Genomic DNA, 25,814 nt, shown 5'->3' with positions numbered 1-25,814 from the left:
AGACAGGAAAAGAACAGACAAGCTTTCTAGGAGGGCTGAAAGAGTGCTGGTGAGCAGCTTTAGGGGACTGTGGTCCGGGTGTGGTAGGTTTGTTTTTAAGGCAAAGACCTGTGAAAGTGGTTTTACTAGGTGAAGGGCATAGCTGAAGAGCTTCAAGGGAAAGAGTTGGGTCAAAAAGATATTCAGAAGTAAATGAAATGGGCTTGGGTTAAAGTATGCTCTTCCACCTGGAGCCTGAAATGAAGGAGAAAACGGCCCTTGCTGGGAGGATGTCAGCACACACGCTTCGATGTGGGAGACGGGGCTGTGGCCCAGAAAAATGAGCCTTGTAGTGGCCACAGGCAAGAGACAGAACAGGCAGGACAGGACACATGCAGCAGAGGCCGTGCTGAAACAGCAGTATCCAAATGAGGTGATGCAGAGGCGGAGATACAGATCCGATGACCCAGAAGACAAGGGGGGAAAAGGAGGATCTGGTGAAGGGTTGCAGCACTGTTCCAGACAATATAGGTGGACGTGGAAATGATTTTACATAGCCTATTTAAACTATGAAGATTAGAAATAAAAGAACCTAATGTGATGGCTTCTCTCCCTCCAACAGCATTAAGCTATTGGAAAAACAAAGCCCATGCTGGAGCATCAGAAACAACACATAAAATGTGGGCAACACAATAGGCTTTACATCAGATTCCAGATCCTGCAGATGATGAATTGGACCAGCATGCTTTGGCTTCATCTGGCAGCTTGTTGCAGCCCCTGTGTACTTGCACTGAATCAGCCTTTCCAAGCTAAGAGGGGGTAAAAAAAAAACCAACTGTGGAATAACTTTCAGAATATGACCCACGTACCGGGAAAGGACAGCCCAGAGGTCCCACGCTGTTTTGTGCACGATTGTAGAACTATATGCATGAAAACGTGGCACAATACTGTGTCTTGGAGCCAGTAAATCTTCAAAATGTAAGGGAGACTCTTGGAAATCTCAAATAAAAATGCAACACTGAAAACACTTTGATTTTTCAGAAGTAATACATGTAGTTGTTAAGACTTACGAGGAAATAAAGCAGTTTTGTTGGGTCTTATGTATTTCCTCGTGCTATTTGTTATCCGAGTGTTTCAGCATGGTATATAATGAAATTAGAACTGTTTTTATAGGATAGAGGAATAAATTGACTTCGTGACTCACTTCAGTTTTAAAATCATTTCTTACCTAATATTTTAAGGTCAAGTTCCTAAGTACAAGTTAGAAAATTTGCGTATCTGCTTTTTTTTTTTTTTTTTTTTTCACTCTTGATTGCTCATGGAAGTGATGGGTCAGTACAACAGGGGATGATTTCAATATATACCTGCACTTCTTAATTTAAAAGAGTAGCTCTGGTTTTCAAAAGACAGACCTACTAGAGAAGCATGCTTAACTGCACCAAGGTCTGACCCTCTCACTATTCTCCTGGGCAAAGAATGAGCAGAACCGGTTTTTTAAAAGCAGTGACTCATCTTTAACCAAAATTTACCCATCCTATCTTAGTGGATTTTGGGCCAATTAGCCACAATGGCCCCTTGCAGGATCTGTAGCTGCCCACGCTTCAGTGGAACAGTGTTTATTATGAATGTGCACACACGCAGTTCACGAAACCATTTGGAATAAAGTTAAAAGGTACAAAACACAGAGATTGTCTTATTTAAGAAATATCTACTGAGCTACTAGATCAAATGGCTTTCTGAGCACATGCTAACGTCAAATAAGGAACAAGAAAAGCAGTATTTTTCCATGCCACCATAATACAAACACCTCTCTAAGACAAGCAGAAACAAAACTATGGCGATAACCCCATTGGAATGACCAATTAGTTAAATAGCTGAACAACAGTAATTATTATCCTTCTCTGAGCTGACATTTAGGATTTCAACACATATACCATGAAAAAAAGAAACACCAGCGCCAGCTGGGGTCCTCTTAGGCAGAAGGAGCCCTTTTGGGGGCAGTTCCCTCACTGGCTGACCCTCGACAGATATTAATAGCTCTTGCTTCAGCTTTTAATTTGTAAGTATATAAATAAAATCACAGCGAATCCCTCCAGACCGCTATTTTTTGACACAATTTCAGAGAATTATACCCCGAGGGGCTGCGAGATGAGGCACAAGGGGCTGTGGAGATTTTGTGCTCGTCTCTTCATCTAGCGGGGAGGGGCAGGTGGACCCGGCCCTCCCTCCCGTGTAAAAGGGGGGGGCCGGCCGCCCCCCCCCCATAAATAAATCCCCGCCCGTCACTCGAGAGCGCCCCACCCCCGCCAGCAGGGGGCGCCCCGCCCCGCCCTCCCAGCAGGGGGCGCTGCTCGCGTTCCCCACACCTCCTCCCCCAGCAGGGGGCGGAGCGCCAAGATAAGAGGCGCGCTCTGATTGGTGGCGAGGCTCCCAGCGGAGCGGTGCGGGGATGAGAGCGGCGCTCTGATTGGTCGCGGGCATTCGAGGGGGGGGAGTAAAGGCCCGAGCAGGGGTTCCCCCCCCCTCCCCTCCCCGTGGATCGGGGTCCCCCCCTTGCTCCCCGGCCCCGTGACCTGGCCGCCTCCGAGTCTTTTCTCGAGGACTTTTGTGCCCCATCTTCGCGGGCGGAGGCGTTTCAGCCAATCAGCGTGCGGCGCCGCGGCCTGTTGCCAGGCAGATTATGGTAATGAGGCCTGGGCGGCCGCCCCCCCTCCCGCTCTGCAGCTACCATTGTGAGGTGAGGACAGGTGGGGGGGTTTGGGGCCGCAGCGGGGCCGGCGCCGGCGGCCGGGACGCGGCACCCGCACGGGACCCCCTCAGGTAACGCGATGGGACGGTCCGGGAGGGAAGCCCGATCCGGGGGCGCCGCGGGGACCCGCCGGGGGTTTTGGACTTGTTGTTTTAGTCGCACCCAAGATGGCGCCCGGAGCTGGCGGCTCCTTAGCGCTGGGAACGGGATAAACCGTTGGCTCCCGCGAGTGGGGGGGGGGGAGCAGGGCGCAGTCATTCCCCTTCCCCCCCCGCGGGAGAGGTACAGTCCGCTTCCCCCCCCTCCCCGCTCCAGCCGGGATCCCCCACCCGCCCCGGACAGAGGGAGAAGGGGCTGCCCCCACCCCTGCTTCCCCCCTCCCTGCTTGGTACAGTCCGGACCCCGGCACCTCAGTGGCGGGGGGGTGCCGGAGCCATCTTGTTACCCCCCTCCCCCAGCACTGTAGGCACCTCACACCCCCCCGCCCCCCCCCATTACTCCGGGCTGCTCGCTCCCCTCGCCCCGCAGTCAGACCAGCTCCCCCCCAGTATCGCCTGCCCGGCCGGCCCCTCTCCTCTGCCCGCCCGGCGCAACCTCTCACCGCCAGCTCCCGTCCCCCCCTCCCCGGGCCACAGTGGTTGGGGCTGACTGACCGCCGGGCGCCCTCGCGGGGGGCTGGTGGCGCCTCGCGCGTTCTCGGGGGTGTGGGGGGGCGCGGTGGTTTCTCACACTGGGGAGCGGCGGTGGCGGGAAGCGGGAGGGCGGGCGGGCGGGGGGCACCTGCGCCTCCTGATTGGCCGCGTGCCTCGCGCCCCTGCCTCCCATTGGCCTAGTTAGGGGAGGGGGGCGTCGCACCCCCCTCCCCGGATTGGCTGGCGGTGGTGGGGCGCGGGGGTATATAAAGGGAGGGGGGGGTAGTAGCAATCTGGCCTGAGAGGTGCTGGGGGGCTTGGGGGCTGTTTTGCTCCAGCAGGGAAAAACCTTCGCCTGGGTGGCCTCCTGGTGTGGAGGGCTGGTAGCCCATTCCCCTCCACCCTGAGGTGCCAGGATGGGGCCTGCGTCCATGGTCTCATCCAGGGCAGAGCAGGACCAGGCAGCGGGTTCGGGCCTTCTGCTCCTTCCCGGTGTTTGAGGTGTTTCCATCCACCGAGGGCCCCAGGGAAAGGGCAAGGCCTGTGCGTGAGCAGAAGCGGCTTCTGCGAGTGGTGTTTGCCCCTGCTCTGCTAACGTTGGTCTTTGGGGTGGTGGTTGCCTCTGCCAAATGTGCCAGTTCTTGGCCTGAGAGACGGTTATAGCATGTGGCTGATCTTGTGGAACTCTTGCTACTTAGGTTTTGGTGTTGAGTTGCTGAGTCCCCCCTCCTGTGCCACAGTCTTTCAGACCTGCCACCCTACAGGAGCAGTTCACCTGTTAATAGGGTTATTTTCCCCTGTACAAGACATCTCAAGCTATGCATGGTCATCTCTTGCCTCTCAGCTGCTCATTGCAGGTCCTCAAAAGGGGCCTTGCAGGGCTCTGTAAATCAGAGTTAAAAACCTGATTTAGGCTACTGAGGTTCATAGTCCTGAGAGTGAAATGGTATATGTTATGTGCTTTTTGGTATCTGTGCACCGGCCAATAGTCTATTACTGATGCATTCATGGTTCTTGCAGGCCTTGAATGAACAAGCACAAAGCTGAGTGTAAGATGCAAATCAGTGTTTCAGAGTTTCAGTGGGAATAGAGACTATACTGAACTTTAGCTTCTATTTTTAATAATTCAGTTTCTTTTTTTTCTTTCTGTTGGTTAAGTTAGAAGATGAAATGTGAATGAATCATCAGCTGATTTTACAAGAGGGTTCTTTGCGTCTTTTGCGGAAATATAATAATGGGCAGTCTCAAATCTTCTAATGCCTTCGTTTCTAGAAAAAAAAAATGTAAGGGGGAGTATTTCTTTAGTCCTTAAAGGGAAAACTTCTCTCCTGAATTGTCATGCTTTTTGGTATTTTGCTATATGCGTGCTTCTCTTGTGCGTTAGGCATTTGAAATGAAGACGGCTTTATTACCTTGGTTATAGGATGAGATGTTGTTATCTGATGGAATAATTGATGATTTGTTTTTAGAGAGAAATGGACATGTGATGTTGCTTGGCTCTCCTCTGGCACCCTCACTACTAACCTGCAAAGAAAATCCCTGGATGAGCTCTCTGATGGTAATTTGCTCTGCAGTCAGCAGCTACTTTGAGTGTGTTTCTGACCACCTGCAGCTGCTGTCAGCTGTGCAAACAGAATTTTAAGTGACTTATAAGTGTAGCTAATTACAGGGGCTGTCTTACTATTGTGAATTTTGTTTTGACTTAAACATGAGATCGGGTCTATTTGTCACTTTTATTTCATGCTAGTAAAACACGCAGAAATAGAAGTTGTGTTGCAGCCCATGGCTGGCGTTACATATTAAGTTCCCACCTGTTTTAATGGACAGATAGCCTGATTTGTTCTCTGTGGTACCTGAGCTACTTCAGAGATTCGGCTGTTCTGAAAGAGAGAGGTTTGATTATCTCCTGTGTTTTATGGTAGAAACAGTTTCAGCTATTTATCTGGTACTTTGTGACATAATACTTGCAACAAGTTGTCGCTCTCTCACCTTCAGTGCTTGCTCACTGTCCCTGGGGGAAAAGCACAGTGACATGCGGAGGACTGGCCTTGAAGATCTAAGAGATCGTTCCCAGCTCCCTGTTGCTTTGATGGGCGTGCCATAAGGATACAGATCGATTCATTATGCGCAGTTTGAGTAAAAAGTGATTTTGTGTTTGACTGAGTATACAATTAAATAAATTGAAGGCATTTTTCCTTTCGTGGAAATAATCTGTGCTGCCCCAGCCCTATGTGTGATTTCCGTTTCTAACTCACCAAACATAAATATTGTGGTTATGTATTACCTGATTATTAGCAGTCAGCCAAAATGCGCCAGAGCCAGGGTTCCTTGAAACAATATGTGCTTTTGATGGATGGGAATGCAGAGGAGGAGACGGCAGTCGTGACTCAGTCCTCAATGAGGTTAGAAACCTTCTTGCTGCAATGAAAGCGTATTCCTGCCAAGGGATCTCAGGAAATGCACCGACTCTGCCTTCTAGGCAAGCTGGGGTAATTAACTTAAGTGTGGGATATAGCTTTTTGCAGACACATGTGATGTTCCTTTTGAGCATAATAAATCATTTTCGTATTAAAAGCTGGAGGAAGACCTGTAGTCGTAAAACCCCCTTTCGTAACAATCTTGCTGTCCTTGCATATGGTTGGCGGGGGAGAAGAGTGGTCAGTGAGCTCAGTACTTAAAGGATTAAGCTAATAGCCCCTGCTATTATTGCTGCAGGGAACCCCAATCTATATGCAAGCCTCTCTTACACCAGGGAGTAAATCACATTAGCCGTTTCATGCACCATTATTGCAAAGTGGATTCAGCAGTGGCTTTATGGCTCCCTGAGCAGGGAGGTGGACTTCTCCCCTTGCCCAGCTTTAATATTCCCCCGTTCTTATCCCAGGGAAGGGACAAAAATGAATGTTTGGCAGCTACTGGCTCAGCTGCTTTCTCAGCAGAATGTCCTTAATGAGACTTGGAGATGTTGCTGCAGATGAAGTCCCCAGAGTTTTTGTCTGTCTATCTTCTTGTGTAGTCGCAGCACTGAAAGAAATGGCCATTCCTTAACAGCAGGTGTGCCAAGAAAATATGGCTACTGCTGATCTTTTTAATTTTTTTTCTATGAGTTTCAGAGCTGAGCTTTCCTTTGAAGCACCATAAGAATTCACTGTATTCGACTGGTGTCAAACTTTTACACGGCAAATGCAAAATAACAGTGACTTTGCTGTTAGTGGAGGTTTTCCTCTTAAAGCACCATGGGCTCCCATTCCCTAGGTGTTAGGGGTCAGAGGGGCGCCTACGAGGTGACGTGGCACGGGTGCTGTGGTGGCTGAGGGCGACGTGTCTTCTGCTGAGGACAGCAAGGCTAATGAGGGCTTTGCTGTTGGGTAGAGGTGTTTTTCCCCTGAGCAGTGCTTTCTCATCCTCTGGAGCGGTGTGCAGCGAGTGGGGAAAGCTGCTGATTTAATAATACAACTTCAGAGAAAACAACACACTGCAGGAACAGGAGAGAGGGGTTAGAGAGTATTGCGGTGGTCAAAAGGAGTTTTCAAGTACCATTTCCAAAAAGATGAAGAACTGGTCAGGCAGTGACACAAAGGCACTTTGCAGGCATGAGGAGAAGCTTCACCGTTAATGAGATTTTTTAGATTGGATGTAAAAGGCAAGAACTAAAGAGGAAGGCATAGGTCTCTGACACCAGCAGGTCCCCAGAGAGTGTTGAGAAAAGGAAGGTAAATGTGAATGGCAGACCGAAATGAACCTGTTTTGTTTGGAAGAGGTGGTTGATTTACTTGCACTTACATGATGAGGCAGACAGCTGGATATTATGAGTGCATGGACACGTAGGAGAATGCTTATCCTGCCCTCCAACTCTAAATCCTCCTAGTTGTGGTTAGCACCAGGTTTTCCTAAGCCTCACTGAGAGATAAGCACAGCGGCACGCTCATGTTGCTTCCGAACTCCGAGCGTGCTTCTACCAGTGGAAAACGTGGGCACGTCTGAGGGAGCTGAAGGGCAGCACCTATGGGTGCTGTCTCAGAGCTCCAGTAGACCCGAGTCAGAATGAGTTCTCTTCCGCTGGAGTGGATATTTTAAAGTAACTGGAGCTGCGTGGGTTCTTGATCCGCGTTGTATCTTATATATAGTGACACGCTGCGTCCTGCCACTGACGTACAGGAGTGGTGCTGGGTTATATTTATACCTGTTACTGTTTCAGCTTGTGTCATCACCCAGCATGGACTGGGTGAGGCATGCCTGCTATTTTGGGGGGGAAAAGGCTGTCTTCACAATTACTGTAAATGCTTGAGCATCTCATGCATTGGCATCGCTTCTCGCTCGTGCCCGCGACACTTATCCGGTTGTACACAAACACGGGGGCGGTGACGCAACCGCAGCCGATAGTTTGGGTGATAGGTCTCAGAACGCGTGTGCATCCCCCTTGGGCGTTGAGGTGCTTGCCTCGGCATTTACCTTGTCTGAAAATATCGGATGTGTGTGAGATATGGGGGGGGAAACCAACAATTGCAAGGGATAATCCGTGGGCAAGCAGAGACAAGCAGAGTGTTCCCTTGCATGCCAGCTGTTTGGCAATGCTTATGTCCAGAATTTCACATTTATTTCTGCTAAAGAAAACAACAAAGCTTCCAGCCAGACCCTTTGAGAAAATAAGTATTTTCTTTTACCTGTATCTCCCAAACTGGCTTCACTAACAGGCTTAGTGTGGAGGCCACACACCCTAACATACTCATCATGATTCTTCTGCAGCTAACTTGAAAAAATATTGTGGCTACGTGCTGAGGTGGACATCTGCCTCTTCCTCGTGCAGTGAGAGATCTCTGCTGAGAGAAGAACATAGGGAGATCATTAAAGTCTTGAGGCACCTTGGCTGTCAGCATCACAGCTGTAAAAGATATTGAGGGGGGGATTTAAAGAAAATAAGATCATACAGGATTAATGAGGGAGAGCATCCTATGGAGGACTACTGAGCAAAGTTATTTCAGTCTTCTCTGTCATCAGTGATAGAAAACTTACTCAGGTGTTTGTGTTTCCTGGCAGTTTTGCTGTCAGTGACGCTGGACCAGATCTTGCCTTCCAGCTCCTGACCATAACTGCAGGTTTTGTTTCACTATTGGCTTTTGTACCAGCTGAATTTCGATGCTTGCTCCTGCCTCGGGCCCTCTTCATTGCCTGGCCCTGGGACCTCGCTGGGATGTGGCCCATCTGCTCTTGCACTGCCGTCTCCCTCAGCACATCCCTGTTTCCAGGGAGACGTGCTTTTCTGTGTATTTTGGTGATGATAGAAGTGATGAGAATTCACGGAGCTCTGGTCTTTGATAGGAATGTGTACCAGAGGGGCAGATCCTGGGGTGTATTTTGAAGTACAGAAGTTGAAAGCATCAGCAAATCCTGCAGCTCCTAATATTGTCTGATTGTTATTGCTACACAATTGGCTGGGCTGAGCAGTATATTTTTTTAATTTCCGTGAAGAACAGCAGTAACAGTACCATTTATAGAAACTGCACCACCGAGCCACTGAATTTGGCTCAACCTTGCTTTTTTCCCTGAGGTTTGAGATAAGCGCTAACCTTTAGAACCATGGCAAAACTTAGAATTACTGTCTTCTGCTTTCTTTACAACTTTTTGGTACTATTTTGTTGCAGATATGACCCTTAATGCCCAGTTTTGTCTATTAAAAACCTGTCTGAACCCTTCGGTCTCCTTTCCACTCAAATTCTAAGTTATTCATGCCAAAATGAGTCTGCAGGAGTGAGTCAGCATCTTCCTTCAGACCTTCAGTATCTGCTTGTGGGGAAGGTCAGCCAAAAATTATGCGACTTGTTGCACCACGTGGCATTAGCCGGAGCCGTGCCTTTCTCAATTCAATTACTAGTTAATTTAATTCCATTCTTATTAACAGTATAATTAAAAAACCCAAACCACCCAAATTTGAAACCTCGAGCATTTATATTTATTTTCTAAGCAATTAGGTCATTGATTAAACTACTGGCTATTGTTAGTGCAATTACCTGAATTGGCTCTTGATTAATAGTGACAATCAAAAAGAGCTGTTTGGGATAAACCAGCCAAAGAATACCAACAGGGATAGGCATTTAATTTTACATAAAAGTTGTTGTTCAGATTATGTTACTGACATAAATGCTATCACATTTCACACAAGCAGTTCTAGATGTCTTGGTGATCACATCCTTGATAAAATGAGCGATGGAATTCAGAGAAGGTGGTTGGATTATGTCAGAGAAAAATCCCTCAATTAATCCTTAATAACATGGCAAGTAACTTTGAGATAGCTGGATGAAAGATATTATGGGGGGATGGATGATATTTATTTATCTATCAGCTTGTGTGTGCTGTGATTTATAAATAAATAATATTTGTTCATAAATGGCCCTGGTTTTCAGCACTTGGAGAGTAAGGCTGGTGTTTATCAGTCCCAATTGTTTGCTGCAGTTCATTTTTTCCTACTAATGAGATCCCCTAGCTAAAGCATTGCCTGCAGGTACATGTATTTCTTTTTCCCTTTCCTCCTCAGGGCTTTTTCTGGATGTTTTGTATCAAGTAATACTAATGGAAGTAGGATTTTTATTCCTTTATTCCCATAACCTAACGGTGTATGGGTCTCAGAGGAAGGCAGAACGGCTCCTCAGTCTCTGCTTGTGTGGGGGACCGTGTGGCACACGTGTACTGTGTGGCTCGGTATGAGACAGCAAATGTTAGGCTCTAGTCACCAACAGCGGCGTGAGTTACCGTCTAGCGATGCCCCAAAATATCTTTCCCACAGTTTTTCTTTGTATATGTGGAAGGAATATGATTTTTTTTTTCCCCCACCGCGCAGTTCGGTGATGTTAGCCTGAGACTTCTCAGTAGTATTGATTTATATGTTCTGGCCAGGACCAGCAGTACAGTCAGTGCTCGGGTCTGCAAAGCTTATTCCTCGCTGGCAAAATTGGCAGAAGGCAGAAAGTGCCTGCTGCTTCCCCCCCCCCCCCCCATCTTTTTTTAGTTTGTCAATGACAAGCCAACTGCTAGCATTTATGGGAATAAATTATGACTAAAATAATTTGCATTTAAAATGCAAATGAATGAAAGCGTCAGCAAGGAGCCTTCTGCTTTCTTCCTAGTGCACAGACAGGGTACTGGCTTTGGATCAGCCCAGCGAGGCACTCGGTATAAAATAAAGTTAATTGGACTAGCTGAAAAATGGAATGGGCTCAGCCTCATGCTAATTCCTGGGCCTGTGATTTAATATGGCATTAGAGACGAAGGACTGGGAAGGTGCTGAACCACTGACTAAACCAATCACTGGAACTGTAAATTACGCTTCTGAGATTCCCAATGGCAGATTGAGAGGCCCCAGTAAAATTGCAAGAGGTGAATAAAACCTAGCTTGGAAGCAATTTGTCAGGATCTTTGGGCTCGCATGAATTAGAGTTTTAAGTTTCATTGTTCTTTTTCTAAAAGCTGGCTATTATAACACTGCCTGAATACCAACTGGGACTGCAGTTTTGCACAAGGTAAAAGCTGCCTGTAGATGTAAAGCCAGTTGGTTCTCAAACAAAACCTCGTTTGGAACAACTGAGAAACTGGTGGTGCATCTCTGAAGGTACCATTGGCTTGCTGGAATCTTAAAGCCAATTTTCTGCATCGTTTATTGATTTCTGGGCCTGGAGGTGCTAGAAGGACAATTGGAAGAATATTTTGTGAACTGCCTGTGTCCAGGGAAAGCAGTGCAGGAGGAATTAATTGCTACAATTGCACTGAAAGATGACAATGGTTGACTTGTTTCCCCCTTAATAGGACATGGAAAGTGTTATATAGCAGAACTCGAGTATGGTAAATGAGAATGCACATGTTCATAACGCCAAGCCTGCTTTACGTTGGCAATGTGTTCCTGTAGAGCTGTGTCTGATGATAGTACCTCATACCTCCATTCTACGTGTCACACTTGTTTTAGTATCTCCTCTTTTTTTTTTTTTTTCTTTATAGTCATGTTACTGAAGATCACCTTGTTTCCTGGAAGTAGAAGCACAGTGAACAGATGAATCTATTCAGCCAGACGTTCCTCCAGTAGATCCCTGTCCTCATGGAGCACCACAGCAGGGAGGAGATGGACTCCAAAGAGGAAAGTCCTCAGGTGTGGGCTGACTCTGCTGAGCCGGAGCAGAATAGCACGCAGGTGACTAGTGCCTTCCAGAGCTCTCGGGTTCCGCTCAGACTGACCTGGCTGGGTGCAGTGGCTTAGCAAGCAGGCATTCACATTCGACCCTTTCTTAGAGTCTGGAAACTCAGCTTTCATTTGAGGGGCATACAAACATGTCTGTGGTGATTTCTGATTGAAGCTTCCAAAAGTGAGCCGTGCAAACCGCAGCAGTGAATACGCAGACATCTGAAATGCTAAACGAAACCAGGCAGTGGCTATAGAAATTTCCGTGTCCAAATATATGTATAGCCATGTGGGAAAGTGAAAGGGTATTCAGATTAATGACTATTAACAAAATCTGTGGTCTCTGGAGGCCCGTTTTGATGGCATCAGTCGAATCAGTTGGAACTGTGGGTGGACCTTGGAGAAAGTAATATGAATAATTTTTTCCAGTCCCGACATCTGGGTAGTGGTGAAGGGAGAAATGTTAATCGTTAGTGACTAATACAGTCAGATTCTGATCTACGCAGCCAGTCCCTCTGTCTCTGAGACAATGCAGCTGAGAATTTCTCGAAGACTGTAAACTGATTTACTTTTGACTATGTTACGAAGAGGGTGCTGCATGTCATTTGACCCACAAGCCGAGAAATTCTGATGCTCCTGGTAATTTCCAGCTTTAAAATTTGCAAAGAAAGGCACTTTTCAATGCCCTGTGTTCTGTTATCTGTACAATGGGATAACCATACTCTTGTTTGCGCATGGCAGTTATAAGGCTTAAATAGTGTTTGCAGAGTGCTCTCCAAATGTGAAACACTGCATGTATCCTTACTGTAGTGTTTGCATGAGGATTTATGGTACAGAATCAGCACTTGGCATCCATGGGGGAGTACCAGGTGTCTTCTGAAACATAAGCTAAAAGGTGAAACAAGGTAAATAACATATGTAACTGTGGGATCGCTTATGTGGAAATATTTTATATGAATATGGATCTTAAAACTAGGTTTCCATGGTTTTCCAAATGGTTTTCAGCACATAAAGGGTGTCAGAAGGTGAACGTGTTCCTATTGCCACTGGAATTAAGTATTCTAGCTTGTTGAAGGTAGGCCACCGTTCATCATTTATGATCATAATGTTCTGTCAAAATCAACTTGTTTGGATTTAAACTGTGGCCCTAGACATAGCTTGTTCCAGTAGTTCTTGGAATCATTGCTTAATGTTTTCAGTTACATGTTTCTCTGTTTAAATAGTTGGATTTTCTACTGATACTGCAACTACATACTACAGAGAAGCAATCTAACATACACTATTGCTTCCTTGTGATAGGTGCAATGCTATTACTTGAAGCAGTATCAAAGTTAATAGGTTTTGTTAGTCCCTCATCGAACAGACAAAATTACCCCCAACTACAGAACTAGCTGAATGAAGTAATTACCGTAAATCCAGAAAGGAATATGAGAATAAAGGGAAACAATATACCAATAAATCCCATAGATACACTAGTTCATATCTGAGCTTCCTTTCTGTTACGATTTTTCAAAGGATGATCCAAGAAGGTGCCTTTTATACCGGTTAGGTCTTGAGTTAAAATGCAGAGTAAAACCAGAACCCGATGGTAGTTCTTATGTCCAGATTTCTATGTTGCTGACGTAATTCAGATGCAATTTTAAATGTGTGTTTTCAAAACAATTGGCTAGGTAGTTTGGGCACAAGGTACTCTGCCTGCCAAGGCGCCTCCGCAACCAACAAGTTTTGCGGCGTTTCCCATAGGTGTTATGACTGCAGAAGATCAGTCCAGGATCTGTTCTTTTCTTCCAGGTGCACTTTGTCCCTGAGGGGGGGACGGTGGCACAGATTGTCTACAGTGATGAGCAGGACCGTCCCTCGCAGCAGGTGGTCTACACGGCCGATGGCACCTCCTACACCTCGGTGGACACCTCGGAGCACACGCTCGTTTACATCCATCCCGTGGAAGCTACGCAGGCATGTGTGGTCCTGAGCCCGCCCCTTTTTGGCACCTAGAAAACAAAACAATCTTGTTTGAGATGAAAGCCAGTTACCAGCCAAGTGATATGACTGGAAAATAGCAGGCAGTTGCTCTTAACACTTTTCTCTGCCCGTTGCCCAACAGGGACTTCATGCTGTTCATTTGTCTGATGTGTAAATGTGGTAATCGAAGGATGTCGAGGCTGTGAATTATAAAATGCTGGTTATTTCGCTGAAGGTGGATGAGATTATAATTAAATCAAAGGTGTTTTCCAAAACACAGATAATCTCTCCAGAAAATCTGCCTCTGTTGTATTCAGTAAAAAGCGAAGACTGATCTATATGTCTTGTGGAAGAGTCCTTGTTTTGCATAGTGCAGTTTTCATAATTGATAGTTACAATAACAGTCGTGTCTTTTTGCAGAGGATCTCGGTGTATTCAATCTAATTTGGTAGTCTTCAGAGAAGTTGTTGATTTTATAGACCTAACTTCTTTCTCTTCTTCATAATTATATCAAATAACTTTTATTCCCTGACAGCATGTGTTTATATGGGGTTAATATAGTATGCATCTCTACCTCTGTGTGGACAGATAACAAAAAGGAACAGGCATGCTTTGTTGTGACTGTTTTATGATGTCTTTGCTGACAGGACAGATTAGCAATGCTACAAAGTGCATGTACTTGACACCCGCAGCAACGCTGGCACAGCCTCGTGCAGCGTGGTCTCTCTCTTAGCTGTTATGTAAAAACAATTCCTGTGTGGTGGGATGTTCTGAGAGAATAAGATATTTTGAGAGGATATCTCCCAGGAAGTTACTGGCCAAGTAACTCTACAACTCTGAATACTACCATTTTGTAAAAAAAGAGGTGTAGTATTAAGACACTCTCATGCAACTGAGATGAAATTATCGAAGCACTAGTGGAATTTGTATTACGCCATGCTTTATTTTGTTGGAGCCAGACTGTTACAAGCTCAGATATTTCAAGTTTTGGCTAAGTAAGCAAGGCTGACCTCACTCAGTACTTAGTTTTTATCTGACTCTTGCCTTTCCAAAGGGGAAGCCCTCCCATCAGGGGTGTTCTTGCAGGCTACTGTAAGAATATTGGAGTTGGCATGTCTTCTATGAAATTAAAAAAACAACATCCTTGCCTTATCAAATTTACATGTAGGATATGCCTGATATCTGCATGCTTTCTTTTGAGGAACTCTCCTGTGATTTTGCAGAAATATAAAGTTAATAGTCATCTTCTGTCCTGCCCTCAAGTATTATTTGGCTTTCATCCAGCTACTGAATTTTATTCTGAAGAATTTATTAAATCAGCAATTGACAAAGTAATTTCTGTATTTAAAAAAAAAAATATTCCTATGAAGCACTTTAAGTATGTAGATAAAAAAAGTGCCACATAAATATGATACTATCTTTTTATGGAATACTACCTAATTTTAGTTTAACCTCTCTGCTTGTAGGTTCACATGGGTAAGTTGAATTAGTCTGCTGTGGTAGTAGGCACATTCCAAGTTACCAAAGGATCCAGTATGCATTTCGTGGTGGCAGGGTAATTTTTGTGTGAGTTGGGAATAAACAACCCCAAGGCCGGTTTGATAAGCCTTTTTCACTTTGTCTAGACTCTGTTTACAGATCCGTCCCAAGTGGCTTACGTCCAACAGGATGCCACCACCCAGCAGGTAAGAAAAAGACATTATTTTCCTTGGGCCTGAAACTGTAAGGAAACTGTTACCAAAGGTAAAGGGCCTTTTTTGTGGTGCTAGAGCGTAATAAGCTGTCTCTGAACTTGTCAAACTGCAGTCTTCAGCTATGTACTGTCATCCCAGGGATCAAGGGCAAAACACTTATGATAACAAGCCACTGTTATCTTGGCTAGCTTGTACATGAATGACAATAAGAGAGCTTGAGTTTATTCTTTTTAGTTCACATTCAACAAAAATATTAACTTACTGCCCCAGGTATATTGAAAAATCTTTCAACAGTGTCCCTTCAAGTCAGCAAGCTGATGTGGCTGACTTCATTTTAACATGTCATTCTGGAAAGACTGGGTTTGCAGTTGTCCTCATACAGATTCTGATTCAAATGCCTTTAAGTCCATAAAAGACTCTTGAGAGATACAAACTTTGGATCAAATTCTATGTTTACTAGAAACTTCACAGGAAATTAATTGTAAAACCTAAAGAAATTCAATTACTGGCTCCCTTGTCTTACCAGGGCATCCCAGGTCTGGTGTGCTTGCCAGTGTGAAGTGGGCTAGAAACAGAATAAAATGGGAGCCCGTGTTTATAAACTTCTGATGATTTTTCTTTTTTCCATCTGCCATGGATGAGGTGGTTTTGTTGTTAACTTTTATTAGTATCTTTGGGGACTGCACTGTGGTAGTCGGGTATAGGTGCTTTCAGATCTAGAGCTCTAGTTCAAATTCTCTGCTTGTCATAGAGGCTTAAAATCATTACTGCTTGGTGAGTCTTTAATGGCATGTGTGAATGGACGTGTTAGACCTGAATCGTTACTAATGCCATCATTAAAATGCGTATTTATTGACAGTCTTGGGGCAGAGCGAAGGGTTGAATGTGCACTGAAAATAAATTTTCTTCTTGCTAAAAGCAGACCTAAACTGTTGAGGCACAGGCAGGAAATGATATGACTGACACAGTAAAGGTGTTACCTGTTTTCTTTCAGCTCACTGGAGGTGTTTGGAGTGTCATTCTGGAATTTTTTGCCACATTGGTTTCCTTGTGTTGAGAAACTGAAAAGTCTATTTAACTGCCTTAAAGCTCACTTAACAAATAAATATATCATCTAATTAAAAGTAGAGATCACTTACATGTGCAGTGCAAAAGACACTGACAGCAGAGGTGGCCTGCTGTACTATCCCATGTCAAGTATCAGGGTCATGAGCACTTGTCTGTGTGTCCTCAGCCCATCCTTCCTTCCAGCACTGTCCGACAGCCATCCCAGCAGAGATGTTCATTTGCTCGTGAAGGGTTAGTCCCTCATTGTGGCAGCTCCTGCCTTTGCAGGTGGTTTTATGTCAGCATTTCACGTGGGACATCCCTGAACTGACAACAAATATTAAAATAATAATCAAAACTCCTGTTGTCTTTCAGCAGAAACTTTATTTTAAAAAGAAATTGAAATGTTTTTAAAAATAAGGCCTGTATTCCTTGCAGTGTCTGACGTGGAAGTGAAAGCAAGGATATGTTTGAAGTGTGATTAGTAGTAGGAAATGCTAATATGAGGTACAAATAGACACAAGCTTGTGTGAACCTCTCATTGCTGGCAGACCTGGAGGTGTGCCATTGAATAATGATGCCTTTTCTGTTGCCACTTGGCATCAGAAATGTCAATACCAGACAGCTTGGTTCAGCTGTTGTCTTGGCAGTTTCCTGCTCACTGTCACATGGTCCCCTGAAGTCTTTTTGCTGTAGTTTCAAAGCAGTTTCATAAATTACTCTTAATGCCTCTTTAAACAGCACAGCTAGATTTGAAGTTCTAAGACTATGTGCTTATGTTAGGGATTTTCTTGCCTGCTCCTTCACTGTTGGGACAAGTAGCTGTTCTCAGATTTATCTGATATTTTTCGGCACTCCATAGAGGGGCGGGGGCTTTAATTTTTGCATAAAAGCTGCTTAACAGTCAGAGGCACAAACTAAAGCCACATGATGTCAGCTGTCGAGAAGGATGAAAAATCATGTGGGATAATGGTGCAAATTCCTGTATAGATAAGCAGGAAGCAAAAGACAGGAAAGGTGATTCCTAGGATCTTAATTCTGCTTTGTTTTATTGCTGAATGGATAGGAGTAGTATGGTAATATGCATTCATTTTCCTGTTACTACACAAAAAAAGGAGTACAAAAATGAAAATGTATAGCGTGACCAAATAATGTAAAGAAAAAAATAATAGCTGGAGTCCTCTCATTTGAGTGCTTGATCTTCCAATGAGGTCAATACACCATTTTGTTTTTATAATGGATCTTGGTTTGCTTCAGAAAAAGAAAGATAGGCAAAAAGAGGAGATGCTTCTTCTTCCTTTACCTTTTCCCTAAAAAACCCCACAAATTTGGGCATAGAAGAGAAAAAGACCCCAAATCATTGGTTGTACCAAGAGATAAAGTGCTCCTCACATCTGTTTTTAGTGCAGTTTGAACCCAGGCTGGATAGGACCCTAATTTAAAGCCAAAAGTGGGAGAGACGGGTAAATTCAGAAGTTGCAAAATCTAGACGGAGTTTTGAAGCTTTTTCCTTTGTCCCCGGATCTACAGGTTTTGTCCAAGTCCATCATCCTTACCAAAAAAAAAAGAGTAAAATTAAAATGCTGCAATTTTTGACCTAGCATAGGACTCCAGGGAGCTTTGCATGCAGGGCACTGCCCGTATGTGACTGATGGAAATGCCGCAGTGCTAAAATGAGTGCCTATAATTTTAGGTAACTGTGCTCTTGCCTGCTGCTGCTCAGAGCATGAATCCCACCAACCTGTCCGTGCTCGGCAACGTTGCCGAATCCCCCCAGCAAATGGCTCTGGAGCAGGGTCCGCAAGCAGATAGAGTAAGTTGCCAGGCACCCTTTTCTTTTAACTGTACGAGTACACTGATTTCATTGCTCCATTGTCTCGGGTGATGAAACGCGTCTGAGCGGTACGGGAGGAGATGTGAGAAAGCTGTAGTGCAGATTTGTACCATCTTTCGTAGTCTCGCCATGGAATGTGTGGGTTTTTTAGGAGAGATCGTGTATTTAATATACAGAGAAACCTGTTCTGCAGATAGTTCTGTCTTGAGCAGCCGCCTTAAAATACTCTTCTCAGCTTTGAAAAGCAAAGTTAACAGAAGGTGTAATGCTGACTGTCACGTAGGACCAACATCCACTGGGTCTCTTTGCCAGTCTTCTCAGACAGCTTTACTGTGGGTAATATTTCTTGTTCTCTACCTGAGAAACCTGTGTGGGTGATGCAATATTATGTCAATTATTTTTTTCTTTTTTCTTTTTTTTTTTTTGTAGGGAAAGGGATAAACTTTAAAATTAGCAAAAGAATACAATGTCCTCAACTGTCCTCCGTGTCCCATAGTTTATATCTGGTCCCCGTGTTATCTCATCCCTTATTGATCTCTACATGTGTGCTCTGGGGATTGTGTTTGATTGTATGATAGGAGAGGAAAGATCACGTGCCGAAGTGCCGGATTCTCTCACTTGTATGGAAGTTGTTAAAATACAGCCTTAGGCTCTGGATAATTTCCACAGAGCCTGGATTTTGTTTCAGCCCTTCTGTGACAGTCCAGAACTACTCTGATACCGTTTTTTTCTCCCGAGAAGTCAGCCCTTGAGAGTGACACAGAGCTGTCCTGAGTGAGGCTGTCAGCAGCAGCCATGCAAAACATCCCTCAGCAATCGTTTATCATGTCGCTTCACTTTCCCTTGTCCTTCTTTCCATTACCAAAGGAAGCAGAAAGGGTAGACTAGCACAAACCTTCATTGCTCATCTTTAAGAGTGTTTTTCTTCCTGAATCCATTTTGATTGTTCATTTGTGATTTCTTTCCTCAGGCATCGTTACCGGTGCATAACCAGGTGTTACCTCCTATGGAGGCAGTGGATGGTTCTGACCCTTTAGCACCTCTGCAGAATCAAATGGGAAGGATGGAAACAAAAGAGGAAGATGATGAGGATGAAGATGAGGATGAAGATGGGGAAGACACTGACATGGATGAATGGGATCCAGATCCACCTCGACCCTTTGATCCCAATGATTTGTGTAAGCATACAACATAGCATGTAGTGTAGCTGCCCTGCTCTTTTTTATTCCCCCTCTATCAGCCCTCTAGTAAATGGAGCCAAAAACCATTCAGATTTGAGCAGTAATAAGTAAACCCCTTTACACCCAGGAACATAGACTGATATTGAGCTGCCTTACTGAAAAGACAAACTTCTGTCTTAGGTGGAGTCTCAGAGCTGTTTTGCAGGAGGCTGCCCTGTCTACTGTTTTAAAATGTAGACAGACTATTGGAATAAATGTTCCCACAGCTGAGCCAAAGATGTTTAGAGAGAGATAAGGCTGTCTCTTCCAAGCTGGTGCGTGAGTGTCTGCCTGACAGTCATGTCCTCTCTGACTTTGTGTTGTAGGGTGTGAAGAGTGTAATAACGCACATCCCTCTGTGTGTCCAAAACACGGACCTTTGCATCCAATCCCCAACCGGCCTGTGCTGACCAGGGCGAGAGCCAGCCTCCCCTTGGTGCTCTATATAGACAGGTTTTTGGGAGGTGTGTTCTCCAAAAGGCGTATCCCCAAACGCACACAGTTTGGACCTGTGGAAGGACCCCTGGTTAGACAAACCGAACTCAAAGACTGCTATATCCATTTGAAGGTAAGGATGTGCATGCGAGAGAAGAGGAGGGATCAATTTGTGCTTAAGCTTTGATTTTTCATGAGTGTGTCGCTCTGCCTCAGTCAGTTCACTGGAGATGTTCTTTTGTTACTTCCATCTCTGAATGTAACTCGGAAATACCCAGATTGAAATCTACTGTTATTCAGGGAGACACAATAATGGTGGTGAATATTCTGGCATTATGGTGTGATGTATAGGACTCATAACATGGAATGCTGTGAATCACTCTCACATGGGCTGAAGCAGCATCTGGACATAAATATAGCAGCCTCATCTGAGGATGTTTTGCAACCGTTATTTTGTGTCATGCTGTAACTTAAGTTAAAAAATATTTTTCTTCCCCTTTCCCTCCTCTCCCCCACAAGATGTAGGGGAGAGGAGAGATTTTTTTCTCCCCTTCCGCATGCCAAGTCATTGGCAGGAGGTATACTGGATTTGACTGACCTTTACCCATTTATTTACTGGTTTCATTACAGAAATTGGTCCTTTATTTGCTGGAGATTAGGTCCACAGTCTTAGGAGCACTGGGTTCTGATGGTCAGTGTCTGACAAGGAAGTTGTGACCACAGACAGATTCAGTAACCCAAGAGAAGTTCAGCTAAAGAAGGGCTGCTTCCAGCTTGAGGCAGTGTCATGAGTCAAGAAAGAAAAGAAGTGGGTCTGCCAGTTAGAAACATCTGACAGCTGATGCCCTATAGGTGACTAAAGCTGCAGCTTCTTGGGCCTCATTTATAGTCACATGTCAAGGACTTTGCCTGAGCCTTTTAATGAATGCTTCTTGCCCTTGAAAACCATGGAAGGGTCCATCCTTAAATGGAGTTTAATTTCACTCCATAGTTAAATCTCTGCCTGTTTTTAAATATTTTTTTAAGTGCTGCCTGTTTCTGGATCCCTATTAGCAAAGAGAAAATTAATTATGCCTTTATTGCTTTCCTAATTCATTGGTTTCCTAAAAGTTGTGTGGGCACAGTAGTTGGTTTGGGGTTTTTTTTCAGAAACTCAAATTCTTTTGAACCTGCTGCCAGGCAGTTACAGTCGCATGTAATTGGATTTTTCTACAGGTTTCTCTTGATAAGGGTGACAGAAAAGACAGAGATTTGCAAGAGGACCTGTGGTTTGAGCTTTCTAGTGAGGCTCTTTGTAACTGGATGATGTTTGTGCGTCCAGCTCAAAACCATTTGGAGCAGAACCTGGTAGCGTATCAGTACGGCCACCATATTTATTACACAACCATTAAAAACGTGGAGCCCAAGCAGGAACTCAAGGTATGGCATTGTTTGTGTTTTGTGACTCATTTTTCTGCTGATTAAATCAAATCTTAGAGTTGCTACCTAATAAGTGCATCTCGCCAGAAATGATTGTTGTAAATAATTTTAAGAGGGTTTTTTGTCTGATAAAGCACATGATGGCCTGAATCAAATGTCACTGAAGTCAGTAAGTAGTTAGCCAGCAACTTAGAGATTTTAAATGAGCTTTGGCTCAGGTATAAAATGCGGAAGTTTAGAATAAGAGTGTGTAAATTATTTGTCTGTCACTGTCATGCTTTACACTGCATATATTTTGCTGATGCAATCTAATTTTTATTGCAGCAGTCTTATTCTTTTTAGTTCTGGATGCCCTTTCCAGTTAGTCCTGTGTGCCCTTGACTTGTTTTCTGGTGCCTTAAGTGAATATGGTCTCTCACTTTACCTGGCTTTCCTGGAACTTTTGAAACTTTGCATGTGGAAAATGATAAAGGATATTGTGGCTTCCCTGTGAGTTACTTTTTGTTCCCTCTCAAAATGTGTTGATTACTTTGAGCTCAAAGCAGCATGGCTGGCTGAGATGGCCTTCATTTTTCAACATCCTTTGGGGAACTGGGGGTAACCAAGAAACTTTGCTATCAGGAAATTGTTTGTTCTTCTTCAAATCTTTTCTTGCACATAAACTTCAATGATTTAACCCCCAAAAAAGGGTTTTAAACACACTTAGCTAAACCAGAGCAAAAGCCTGCTGATACTCTTATTGCTGATTTTTAAGAGTCGGATTCTTTTTGGTTTCTTTGATTTGTTTAAGCTGAATCACTAGAAACCTTGTTAATCCATTTTAAGTGTATCCAAACATCATTTTCTCAACAGTTTTTAAATCAATCTGAAATCAGACTTTAATTAAATCTGTACAGACCTGCCTGCAGAAGCACCATTTTTCTGGCTTTATGTATTAGCAGCATCTTTTGGGGTAAAGTTGATTTGATAATTGAAAGCAGATTACCTAGGCTCTGTAATGTGTTTTCCTCCCCGAGTGGATGTAGGGCATTCATATGAGTTTTATCCAAAGTTTGAACTAGGAGGATCAATCAAAGTTGAGAGCTTCATACTGTGTGACAGGTGAGTAGTCTGGGAGCTCCAGGCTTTCTTCTTTGTCCAGCCAGGGAAATTCCTGCAAAGTAACACGTACCTGCTGGGGAGTCTTTGCAGGAAGTAGAAATCCCACTCACCACTGCTACAAAAACGCTTGTGGCCCAGTACAAGTTTAAACTTGCCCAGATTTTTCATGCTGAAAATCTGTTCAGCCTTCTTTGAGAAATCTCTTCTAAAACCGAACCTTTTTAATCAAACAGATAAAATGAGAAATGATACCAGAATTCTCAGCTAAATGTGAGCATCTGATTTTAGGCTCTTATAAATTTTGTCTTTCTTCCTCCTGTGGTTCTCTCTGCTGAAGGCTTCCTAAGTCCTTTGTGTAATGAAAGTGGATCCATCATGCTGCAGCCTAGCAGATCTTTCTTTTGGGAAGCAGGACCATATTGCTTCAATCCTTCAGAAGTTCAGAAACACTTAAAATGAGTCTCTGTGGACAGTGCTGCCTATTGTCTACATAAAGAAATCAGGAAAAAATGGGAAACCCCCCGAGTTAACTACTTTTCCATTCCTCTTGGTACAACCAGTAACAGTACTCTGCTGACACTCATCCTTTACCATCATACAGTCAGGTCTAAAGAGATTAATCTTACTTCCTTCAGAGCTACTGGTAGCCATGTGTGAGATTAACATTCATATTAGGAGGCTGTGCCTTAAAATTAAACGGATATGCTTTCTGAGCAAAGCTCTTTTATTCCTCAGTGGGGGCATATTGATCTCAACAGGCTTTATTATTGAGGATGAAAGGAGCAATAAGAGTTAGTGGTTGAGGCAAGTGAAGTAAATCTATTGCTTAAAACCCATTTTCAAATGAATTCCCTCTAGTTTTGGTTCCATCTCAGTGTTCTGTTAATGTTGTATTCTTGTTGCAGGTGTGGTATGCTGCCTCTTATGCAGAGTTTGTGAACCAGAAGATCCATGACATATCTGAGGAGGAAAGGAAGGGTAACTTGGGGTCTTCTGCTCTCAGTTTTTGCTGCATGATGGTGCTGGGTGTTGTACTTAGTTTCAAGTATATGGCCTGTATAGTGCGCCCAAGTTTCTGCTAGGTTAAGAAAAGTAAAACCAGATCTAGATTTTATTATTGGGACTTACTTCTACTAACTTCTCATGCTAATATCGCACTAATTTAACCTTTTGCCTCAGTTTCTGGGGAAGCATTAAGTTGTTGCTGGAAAGAGGTATGTTTCTGTACTTGATGTCTAATGCCTGTGTCATAAACCAATGTGCTACTGCTTTAGATAGAGAAATTTCTCTTGACCTCCCCTAACTCATGCCAGAGACAGAATCCTGCAAGTGCTCTTCCATAGAAGGGTAAATTTCCCAAACTCCCTGAATTTTAAGCCATGTTTATAGTCCCCAGTGACCTTTTTGTCTTTTTGTGAAGAGCTCTAGTCATGCCACGGTGCAGAGGGGATAAAAGCAAAGCTAAATGGAGCAGTGCTGGGTATTTGCAGTCTGCCTAACCTTCAGGAAAGAAATATGGTCCACAGAGGACAGAAAGGCTTGGGGAAGAAAAATGAGGCATTTAATTGGTGGTGACTGAAATGCTGTTATTGACATTTCCAACTGAACATAGTTCTCAGAGAGCAAGAGAAGAACTGGCCGTGTTACGAGTGTAATCGTCGTTTCATGAGCTCAGAGCAACTCCAGCAGCATCTCAACTCCCACGATGAGAAGCTGGACTTCTTCAGCAGGTACTGAAAGCTTTAGCTGTGTCTGTGTGTCACTGTGGCTCTTCCCCAAACTTGCAGAAAGGAGGGTCTTTGCCCCACAGATCTTATTGACCAACTTGGGTACCCACGAGAGAAAGGCTCAGCACCTCAAGGTAAGAATGTGGCACCAGGAAGCTGCTTGGCCTAAGGGACTTTGCAAAAGAAATAGCTTGAGGGAAATAAAAACCCCATTGAAACTGGTGAGATTTTTTTTTTGGTTTGCGTTTGGTTTTTTGCCCTTGACTTAAAAAATTACGATATTTAGGTACCACGATACTGAAATACTGGTGCTTCTCAGATGTGTGCAGAAACAGAGCTTGGAGAACAAGACTTCCAGTGCTTTGGCTCCTCAGTGGGCTGGCAAGATAGTTTATTCTGACCCATTAAAAGCTGAATCTACAAACATCTATCAGAGAGCAGAAGACATTGGTGCCTTCTTTTTTTCTGAAATTTAGCAAGTGGCTGCATTTTGTTTGTTTTTTGACACAGAAAAATTGTTCCTTTCAGTTTACTGCTGACATCAATGGCTAAGTGCCTTTTTGGGGAGGGATGCTATGGCTTTGGGTTTTAAATTGTTTTCCTTGTGCACTGTTCCATCTAGCTGAAAATGCTTTCCAGCACACCATAGACTGGGGTGTTGGAAGTAGAGTTGCCGTGGCAGAGGGCTTGCTAGAATCCAGTAGTCCTCTTGGTCCCACAGTTACCAAAATAAATATTAATGTGTTGTGGACTTTAATTTTTCATAGAGCACAAAATAAATAGATACTAGCCAGTACCCTATTTTTTTTTGGCCAGAATTTATTCAGGTTTTATTATTTACAGCAGAGCATTGTTACTGAGCTGAATGGGTGAATAGTGGTGCTGAGAAAGAATGCATAAAATCAGTGGAGATTCCAAATCCATTTTTTTTTTTGTCTCTAACCTGGAGCACTATGTATTCTGCAGAGCCAGAGGCCGAGGTCGTGGGCGTGGAAAGAGGAGGTTTGGACCAGGCAGACGCCCGGGGCGCCCTCCCAAATTCATGCGTATGGAAGTAACCAGTGAAAATGGGGAAAAGTGCGAAGAAGGGACACAGGTATATTTTGGGGGATGGAGGAAAGGGGAAAAAAAAAAAAAATCACGTGGGATGTAAACTCTTGCCTAAAAGAATTTTGGGGCATCAGTGCAAATTGTGGGTGTGCTTTGGACTTATACCCAAGTAATTTTTGGTTTTCTAGCTGGGATTCTCTGCCAGGGGAGCACACTACTTTCCTTCTAGGAAAACTCTAAAATCTCTTGCATTTCTACAGCAACTTTCATCCCAAAGCACTTAGCTGTGAGACAGGTTATTGCGGCAGTTTAGCAGCATCACAAAAGTAATATAGACAGTAAAACTGTAATGGGAATTTAGGTTCATATTTGTCCTTTCTGGAATGTGAGGTCAGAGCCTGCTCTTATAACTTGCTGGTAGAATTAAATCAGTTTGAGCTATGATTCTTTATGATGTTTTAATATTAACAAAAGAGCCTCTTGTAGGCATACTCACTGCAAAATGTTCTTTTGCTTGTGGCTGTTGGTTATATTCTACAGGGACCTAATATGATGCATTTAAGTAAAATGCTAAATTCTCTCTGATGCTGACCATGCTTAGGTTACCACCAAATCCTTTTATGAAAGGTGTCAGAAGGGATCAGTGCCTCTGTTTTATGACTTAGCTGAAAGCTGATACCTGGGGTGGTAATTTTCCTCTGCCATCTCCCTGGGTCATGGTTCAGTGCTGACTCAGAGGGAGGAATGTATATGTTGCCTACAAGTGTCTGTGCTTGTTTTCTGAGCCTGCAGGATTGTCCT

The 25,814-nt window shown here is 44.1% G+C and overlaps 1 protein-coding gene across 8 annotated transcripts in view; it reads left to right on the top strand.

Annotated features, from left to right (window-relative positions):
* The first annotated feature begins 2,608 nt into the window (after positions 1-2,608).
* The window catches only part of PRDM10 (PR/SET domain 10), a 45,570-nt gene continuing 22,364 nt past the window's right edge, over positions 2,609-25,814 (top strand). For 2 of the 8 annotated variants that reach the window (XM_074927586.1, XM_074927592.1), the window contains exons 1-11: positions 2,609-2,799; positions 11,347-11,536; positions 13,316-13,480; positions 15,112-15,171; positions 17,921-18,040; positions 19,032-19,239; positions 19,608-19,849; positions 20,932-21,135; positions 23,142-23,214; positions 23,849-23,966; positions 24,930-25,059. In XM_074927586.1, coding sequence (XP_074783687.1) covers positions 11,444-11,536; positions 13,316-13,480; positions 15,112-15,171; positions 17,921-18,040; positions 19,032-19,239; positions 19,608-19,849; positions 20,932-21,135; positions 23,142-23,214; positions 23,849-23,966; positions 24,930-25,059 — 1,413 coding nt within the window. In that variant the 5' untranslated portion in view covers positions 2,609-2,799; positions 11,347-11,443. Of the gene's footprint in view, positions 2,800-4,829; positions 4,919-5,746; positions 5,850-10,620; positions 10,732-10,771; positions 10,964-11,346; positions 11,537-13,315; positions 13,481-15,111; positions 15,172-17,920; positions 18,041-19,031; positions 19,240-19,607; positions 19,850-20,931; positions 21,136-23,141; positions 23,215-23,848; positions 23,967-24,929; positions 25,060-25,814 lie in introns of those variants that run through there. The other 6 variants (XM_074927587.1, XM_074927588.1, XM_074927589.1 and 3 more) reach the window with 6 other exon arrangements.

Source organism: Athene noctua, chromosome 26 (assembly GCF_965140245.1).
Source record: "Athene noctua chromosome 26, bAthNoc1.hap1.1, whole genome shotgun sequence".
Taxonomy (NCBI): domain Eukaryota; kingdom Metazoa; phylum Chordata; class Aves; order Strigiformes; family Strigidae; genus Athene; species Athene noctua.
Note: the sequence above shows the minus strand (reverse complement) of the source record. Positions and strands in the feature narration are given on the sequence as shown.